Genomic DNA, 9,151 nt, shown 5'->3' with positions numbered 1-9,151 from the left:
GGAGGGGAGGGAGGGTTCGGGATGGGGAACACATGTATACCTGTGGCGGATTCATTTTGATATTTGGCAAAACTAATACAATTATGTAAAGTTTAAAAATAAAATAAAATTAGGAAAAAAAAAAAAAAGACATTGTCAAAGCTACTGGAACTAGCTGACCCTCATGCTAGACATTCTCCTTGGCCCAAAAGTCCTTTTGCAGAAATTTGTGTAAAACAGGTATCAACCCACTCCAGTATTCTTGTCTGGGAAATCCCATGGACAGAAGAGCCTGGAGGGCTACAGTCCATGGCATTGCAAAGAGTCAGACACAACCAAGTGACTAAAACTTTCTTCTTATAAAACAGAAACAAAAATTCATGGCGAGGTTCAAGGATTTCATTCATAAACATACAAAATTTTTGCCTAATTTTAAAAACCATACAGAGAATAACTGGACTGTAAAACCTTAAGTATAAAATTTGGCAAAGCCAAAAGAGCCTCCTGGTCCCACCAGTTAAAGCCTAGGGTGGACACCTACCAGATTCTTCCATAAGATGACTCACTATAGTAAGGGCAAATTGGCCATGAGAGAACACAGCAGGGGAAAAGGGAGTTAAGAGAGTTCTTGGACAGTAGAGGACATGTCTATCTAAGAAAAGTCTTAAAGAAGAATAAGACTAGACTACTCGCCTACTCTGCAAGATTAACTGTAAAGCTATTTTTTAAAGAAAAAATATATATACATAGAATTAATACAGATAAATAGACCAATGGAATAGAACAGAGACTGGAAGCCAATACACATACAAGATTTGGTACTGTAAATGAGGAGGCACTGTGAAGTCAAAGCGTAATGGATAGACTATTTAATAAATAATATTATGAAAACTGGCTACCAATATGGGATAGGATTTCTAGCTAACAGTCACAAAATTGCGTTTCAGGTAAATTAGGTATATGTTGAAATTCGTAACTTTTAGAACAAAATATGTAATATATACATATATATTTTTAAACCTCAGGGAAGGAACCAGTTTTTAAAACTAACACAGAAAAGCCTCAGTCATAAAGGAAAAGAATGATCAATCTGACTAAATTTAACTGAAAAATTCTGTATAATTACAGACAGCCAAAGACCATGTTAATGTTAAGTCCCCTGCCAGAAGAATCCCTGTAAGAGATAAAACATTAGGATCCATAACGTGCAATCTGCAAGGAAAACAGGCATACAGATGATATATTCACAAAATAAGGACCAATAAACATATGGAATAAAGCTAAGGTTCATGGTAGCCAGGGAAATACAAATGAAAACAAAGAGCTACTATCTCACAGCTCTGACTAGAAAACTTTAAAAGTGATAAGACTAAGTGTTTTGGTGATGACCTGGGAAAACCAGAATCCTCTTGTACCGCCTTTGAGAGCACAAACTTACACGCCACTTTGGAGAGCAATCTGTCAACATGTAAGAGTCAGACACAACTTAGCGACTAAACAACAACAAAGTCACAGAGCACATATCTAAAATCAGAACATCTATTACCTGAAATTCCATTTGGGGGCGTGTGTTCAGAATACCTAGCACGTTTCATCTGCATAAGAAAATATTATCAAGAGTGTACACTGGCAGCGCTGTTCAAAATGGCAAAGAGTAACACTGAAATGACCATTAGTGAGCAAAATGATAAGCAAACTGACATAGTGATACAAAATAGCAGTAATGTTGAACGAAAAGGGAAACTACAAAAGAACACATCACAAAATTTTGAAAAACTGCTGTATTATGTATGGACAGAAACATGTGGTAAAATATAAAATCTTAAGCAGGAAGGAGTCATACCAACTTCAGGAGGGTGGGTGAGCTCCAATGAGGGAAGGAGGAGATGGTCTCAGGGAAGAGTACAAAAGAGTAACATTTTATTTCTTTAAAAATCAGAAGCAAATATGGCAAAATAGTTTATGAAGAGTACAAGGGCATTTATATTATTATTAGTTATGTATATTTGAAATATTTTGCAATTAAAAAGAATTTTAATGGGCACATATGGTATTAACAATCAAATAATTATTCACACCACACACACTCAAGTAATGACATTGCTTTAAGCCACAGAAACTTATATACATACATTACAGCATGTGATAAATAAGAGTTAAAAATAAATTCTAAAATTTGCAATTTACATCAGGGCTTTAAATTAACAATTTTACTAATGGGCTCTGAATCTCATGCAATTTTAAAATGTCCTTAATGCTAGAATTTTAAGGGATGCTCTCGAGTTGTCAAAGCTATATAAACAAACTTTAATTATAATGTGATATTCTGAATTTCAGTTTTATTTTGGAAAGCTTCTTCTTTAGTGTATAAACAATAACAAGCTTTACATTTGTATTTACAAGTCTAAAAGAAATGTGCCAAGTGTCCTAAGTATGACGAGTAGGCATCTCACTTAATTATACTCTTTCACCGGAGAACCTGATACCCTGAAGAATAATGTGGAAAAACAATGCTCCATTATTCCCTTTTCTTTTCTACTTGGGGTATGGGTCAGAAGCAAGACGTACCAATACTGGAAAAGTTATAAACAAAGCCTTACTATAAAACAATTTTAAAGGAAAAGTGTGTAATTTTCACAGAGGAGTAACACAATCTTTTGGGTTTACTATGTCAGAGACAGACATAGGAAAAAGAGAGAATATTTTAAGAAAGGGGTTAAGAAGAGGTAGTAGAATTTTGCTATCTGTATTCCTTGAGCCTAAGGCTATAAGGTAATAAATACTACAGAGAAAATTTCAGGAGACAGATAAAACTGGGCAGGACACTGCATCTACAATACAACTCAAGATCTTTAACTCACACGGAATACTTCAGTCTCCACTACAATGCTCTGACCACATTCATACTATTTCAATAATAACCATTTTACCCAGCTGATAGTATACAGTACTTTTATTTAACACGAGTTGCTTTTTGCCAATTAAACATTTGCAACAGAGATGATTAGCTGAGTCTTCACGTAACCGTGCTATGAGATAGGCTAATTATTTCCCGTGTGATGGAAGACTGCAATAAAATTATTCCAAGTTCCAAACTTTCACACTTTTATATTTTGGGCACAGTTTTTAAGGGCAGTAATGCTGTAGCAAAACTCAGGTCTTCACCTACCTCATTTCAGCCTGTTATACTGAATTATACTTAGTATTAAAATGTCTAACTCACACTTACGAAGGCTAGAAAAAATTAGCTCCCCTCAACTCTCTCTAATTTAGTGTAATTCTGACCAGTAAGAATAGCAAAATTTGCTTACAAAATTTAAAGCCTCCTACAATGTTTTTATATTTTTTGCTTTTTCCACCACTCTTAAGTTTCAGAAATAACTATTTCTTTGTTCTTGACAGAAGAATAGAAACCACTCTACTTCATGAATAAAATAAGGTGACTTCTGTTTCTCTCAAATTCTCACCCTCTGGAGACTCACTGCAACTGAGTAATAAATTCACCGACACGTCTGCAATCCAAATTTCACTAGCACAAGGAAATTCTTTTACAGTAAAAAGGTCAGTGTTCTGAATTTAATTTTCTGAATTTCAAAACCCTTACTAAATGGAGGCACCTTAAAGTTCAGTTTATACTCTTTTACATAGGCTTTCAGAGCATGCTTTAAATAGCTTAAGATAAGCTATATTAATAGCTTAATGTCATTTTATCATTAAAATAATCTACAAATACCAGAATACTAATTTTGTTGTTGTAACTAATAAATAAGTCTCAAAATATCTGTGGATGTAAATCAACCCTCTCAATTCATTACCTCACTCGGACTGTTCTAAACATAGATAAACTAACTGAATGAGTTTATCAGTATAATACACTTGTGCAATGCTTTCACCAATTCCCACTCTGTACTTTAGGGTTTTTCCACATTTATTTTTAAATGTACAAAGCGATTAAACTATTTATATAAATATTTTTCTCTCCAATATGTAATATTTTCATGTAAAAGAAAAGGTTTCCAAACATTTACAAAGCAATCTAAAGATAAGTAAACCTGATTTTAGGATCATTACATGAACCAAAATAATTTTCCAGAGAAGGCCCTATTCGAAGGTAATGCTCAGCGGCCTCCTCACATCAGCGCTCCAAGATGAATCAAATCCACTGCCTTTGCTCGAATTTCTTCAGGGATCAATTCCATTGAGGGGAAAAAAAATCTCAGAAAAAGGTCTCGCGACAGAGTGGACAAGTGGATTTGTTGCTGGATGTAAACCATTTGTACTGAAAAAGAAAAATCTAAGTGTTAAAAACTTTTTACACTGCCATTTTACATATACGTCTAAAGTAACAATTTTTTAATATAAAAATTTACTTTAGTAATTACACAAAATGGAAATTAAAGCAAATGTTTCTTATCAAACTGGCCAAGTTGAAAAGATAATATTATCTTTTTTTTAAAATAAAACAAGATGAATACAGCAATCCTTTATTGAACAATGATGTTCAGCTTTGCATATTCCATTTAAATAGTGGTAGGTTTTACATAAATCTTCTTTTAATCCTTTCAACAGCCTTTAGAAAAGTATTATTATCTCCATTTTACAGATGAGAAAACTGGAACTCAGGTCAGCAAGCTGGTGCTTTGCAGACTAAAGTAACTTTAAAATGATTAAACTAAGAAAAGGGAGACTACTGAAATGTCTGTTCTTTACATTCATCTCCAAATCAACACGGTTCAGTGCTCCTTCCAAAGGCCAGTGGTTCTCTGCACTCAGGCTCACGCTCACAAAAACGGAGGTGTGTAAAGAAACCTGCTGTGATGGAACTGAGCATAGTGAGATTTCCTTTATGATGTCTGAAAACAGCAAAAAGCTCTGATGCCAGACGGCTCTCAGTTCCAATTTGTTCAGTCTCCTTTACGGTATACATCTTACAGAGCCATCCATTTTTTAAGTGCCAAGAGCTATTTTAGAAACTTCCATTTATTAAAGTGCTTTGATGCCACCAGTCTCAGTAAATTACTAATTTTCTTTTACAGATTTTGAAAAATCATTTTTAATATGTCTCCCATTAACCACAATTAAAGAGTTGAACATCCACAGTTTTCTAAGGTTAGATATCATCCATATATAATATTAATATATGTAAGATATAAATAAGCTAGTTTCTCTTTAGACTTACCAAACAAGCTGAATGGAACTTTTTTTTGCATGTTCTACAGGCTTTTTTGGGAAGAGAATAGTTGAAACCGTGAATGACTGAGAAACAAATCATGCAATCTTCAACACCCTCAAAACGTTTGTCTACATTATTTTTCCATAATGCTAAGCCTTCCATAATACTTCCATTCTGTTAACAAGGAAAAAAAAAAAAACAATAAATACACACTTTAAATCACCAATATTATCTTTATTCAATTTCACAAATTTTAAAATTGTATTATAATCTGGAGAGAAGAGAATCAATCTGCTTGGCCATATCACAATTCTAAGTTTTATGAATACTGGTTTTCAAAATGACCTCCCACGTTTTAGGAACCAGGTATGTTTCTTCCTTAAATGTTGACTTTAAAGAAAGGCTTCTGACCCAATTTTCAATTTTTATAGTCTTAGCTTGTTATTTGATGAAACTTTTTAAATAATTAAGTTGTTTGGATCAGTTCTCCTAACTTTTAACTAAAAATGAGGAAATTAACTATCTCACCTACTCAAATGCTGGTTTGTTCCAGCTCTACAATACTAGCGAATAGGCTTGTTTTAACCTACTTTTCCTCTACTATAGAATGCCTGACAGACAAAAACTAGAGCAGGTGCAAACAAAACTAGAGAAGACTTAACAATGTGTTTAAAATGCAAAAAGGTCTTTGAAAGTACTGAGATTTCTCTAACCACAGGAGAGGTGAAATGTTTAAAGTCAAAGTAGCTCAGAAGACATTCAGCTGTCCGAGACTTACAAAAAGATTCCCTCTCAACTTTAATACCAGGTATTGTTCTATAACATCTACAGGGTCAATGAAGAAGAGATGATTCTTTTCAAACACCAGGGAAAAACACTACAGAGCCTTAAAAATTAAAATAAGCTTGGCAGGGTCAAATAATTTAGACATATATCTGTTTCAGTTTCTGTTCAGTCACTCAGTCGTATCTGACTCTGTTAAACCGTGGACGGGAGCATGCCAGGCTTCCCTGTCCATCACCAACTCCTGGAGCTTGCTCAAACTCATGTCCATCGAGTCAGTGATGCCATCCAACCATCTCATCCTCTGTCGTCCCCTTCTCCTCCTGCCCTCAATCTTTCCCAGCATCAGGGTCTATTCAAATGAGTTGGTTCTTCGCATCAGGTGGCCAAAGTATGGGAGCGTCAGCTTCAGCATCAGTCTTGCCAATGAATATTCAGGACTGATTTCCTTTAGGATTGATTAATTTGATCTCCTTGCAGTCCAAGGGAGTCTCAATAGTCTTCGCCAGGACCACAGTTCAAAAGCATCAATTCTTCAGTTCTCAACCTTTCTTTTTGGTCCAACTCTCACATCCATAATGACTACTGGAAAAACCATAGCTTTGACTATATGGACCTTTGTCAGATTCAACAAAATATAGTATCCATTTCTACTTAAGCAGAAGAGAGAAAGTTTTACTGCCCTTTCACACAGTAAAGCAGCGACTTCTCTCTAGTTCAGAAAGCCTAACAAGCATGTATGTGGACACTTACTTGATGGGTGAGGTAAGTGCTCAGCTGAAGCATCCAGTTTCGCCACTGCTGCACGGCCACTCCAACTCTTTTCCCACTTTCCACTGTTATTGAGCCCAATGGATAATTTGAAGGCAGCTGTATTATAAGTTCAATCACTATATCCTCAATACTGTAAGTGGCCATGACTTCTCGAGTAGTAGCTCGAGCTTTAACCTGCAACACATGAAAAGTAATTTTTTTTTTTGCCAATTTTCTTTCCTTCCCTTTTATTCAAAAACCATCTTGACAGGTTGACAGATAGCAGCCAGTCCTCATTCAAACAAACCACGGGTAAACATATTCACTTATCTAATGTGAGATATTTAAGAAATAGATTCAAATAGCTGACATGTTTCATAGTGATGTTATGACAAAGATGTTTTAAAAAGAAATGCACTGAAAAAGTATGTTTTTATTATACTAGGCTTATCACATTGTAGTTTTTGAATAGAAGTGTATAGAATGGGTTACTATTAATTATCCCTTCTCTGCCAAAGTCAGTGTATCAAATATCACTTCTATTTAGATGTCTCCCAAGTCTTTCCCTACCACAGAATTCCCCTGAGCTTTAGAACCAACCATCAACTGCCAGAATATTTATACCTGATCTTGATTTTCTTCCTAGCACTGCAAACTCAACAGAGAATACAAATCACCATCCTTTAAAAATGTATTCTTCTGACTTTCGTATTCTATGCTATAAAGTGTAGCAACATCTTAAATTTCTCTTTCAGATATTAATTAGCTGTAAGTTTGGTTAAATCACCACAGAATTTCTCACATCCGTCCCCTTTTAAGGACTAGTCTCACTGTTTCCTGCAGGCCCTCCTCATGTCTACACATTATGAGCCTCCCTAACTACTCACATCAACCCATGCCCCGCACCAGCAGCCCATGCTGTAAGACTTCAGTCAGAGCAATTTCACTGTTTAACTCTGACACCGTCACTGCCTCAGAAGAAAAAATTCAGTGGCTACACAGCACTAAATATTTTAGATTGTTAGTTGATGCCTTTTCCAGTGGACTCAATTCATCACAGAAGCCGTCTGTTCTCTATTTACCTTCATGAAAACTACTCTATATGCATACTGGGCTACTCATTATTTCTTAAGCAATCACAGAAATTATTAATACATTCTCATCTTCAAACTTTTTGCTTTTGCTGTGCTGTTTTCTCTACATTAAATGCTGTAACCCACAGCAGCATCCTGCCAACCTCAAAATAACCCCCCCTCCATCAAGTCTTACCTAGACCCCCAAGCCAGATGACCTTTTCCCACCCTGACTGCAGAAGACTCTTCCTCTTAATGTGCCACTTTCCAGTCTCCAATGCAAAATACATTACCAATATCACCCTCTTTCCTTTATCGGACTGTGTGTTATTACACGACAGGAATGAGACCCTTCTAAGCTGTCTATTTTGCAGGTGACTGGCACAAAGCACCTGGCATCTATAGGTATTCCAATATATATTTTGAATTAACTAGTGAATGTTCAAAAACTATTTAGCATAGGTAAATGAAATTATAACATCACTTCAATCGATGCATTAATTTGAGATCTGATGTCCAAGAATCAGAAAATAGACAATTTCTTTAATTTCTGAACCAAGAGCTACAATTGTGATCATACTCACTACAACGGATAGGCGTAACCAATACTGAGACAACTTTTCTAGAAAAAAATTCAAGATAATACTAACCGTCATGCCATTAAACAGCTGTGTACTTGTTTGCACAGAAGATATTTCTTGAGAAGAAAGAACACTGCTAACATACTTGCTGGTGAATCTATCTACGATATTGAACACACGCTTCTCACTACTGTTCCACCACAGCCTGACCATGGCTGGCAAGTCTTTTAATGTCATGTGATAGACTGAACAAGCCAAGTGTGGAATATGGTAGGGAAGAGCTGAGGTATCTGAGGAAAAAACAAATTCTTGGTTAGTAACACGTATCTCTTACACAGAACACACTGATATGAGTACTTTCCTCGGAAAATCATTTTCAGTTCCTTGACACTAGCACTAGAGCTCATAGAACAGACATACCAAGGAAACCAGAACTCTGTAGAATAGTAGCTTTTTCTCCCACATTCAAAATGAACAATTAGAATGGTAGAAAGAAGATCCTGAAGGATATGGAAAAATCTGCCCCCAAATAGCACTATTTTGCAGGGAAGATCACAAATAAAATGAAGCACACACACTTCAAAGAGGAGGAAAAATTAAAGATTCTTTTTCTTATGAAAGTGAAAGTGAAGTCGCTCAGTCATGTCCGACTCTTTGAGACCACATGCACTGCAGCCTACCAGGCTCTTCCATCCATGGGATTTTCCAGGCAAGAGTACTGGAGTGGGTTGCCATTCCCTTCTCCAGGGGATCTTCCCAACCCAGGGATCGAACCTGGGTCTCCTGCATTGCAGGCAGAGGCTTTACCG

At 35.9% G+C, this 9,151-nt stretch overlaps 1 protein-coding gene across 1 annotated transcript in view; it reads right to left on the bottom strand.

The window, feature by feature from the left end:
• Window positions 1-1,524: 1,524 nt before the first annotated feature.
• Window positions 1,525-9,151, bottom strand: part of LTN1 (listerin E3 ubiquitin protein ligase 1) — a 59,504-nt gene continuing 51,877 nt past the window's right edge. The window contains exons 27-30 of the mRNA XM_010844671.1: window positions 8,412-8,632; window positions 6,689-6,883; window positions 5,159-5,326; window positions 1,525-4,258 (exon numbers count right to left, since the gene is read on the bottom strand). Of these exons, the coding sequence (XP_010842973.1) occupies window positions 4,196-4,258; window positions 5,159-5,326; window positions 6,689-6,883; window positions 8,412-8,632 (647 nt within the window). The 3' untranslated portion in view covers window positions 1,525-4,195. The remainder of the gene's footprint in view (window positions 4,259-5,158; window positions 5,327-6,688; window positions 6,884-8,411; window positions 8,633-9,151) is intronic.

The sequence above is a fragment of the Bison bison genome, unplaced genomic scaffold (genome assembly GCF_000754665.1).
Source record: "Bison bison bison isolate TAMUID 2011002044 unplaced genomic scaffold, Bison_UMD1.0 scf7180017864204, whole genome shotgun sequence".
Taxonomy (NCBI): Eukaryota; Metazoa; Chordata; class Mammalia; order Artiodactyla; family Bovidae; genus Bison; species Bison bison.
Note: the sequence above shows the minus strand (reverse complement) of the source record. Positions and strands in the feature narration are given on the sequence as shown.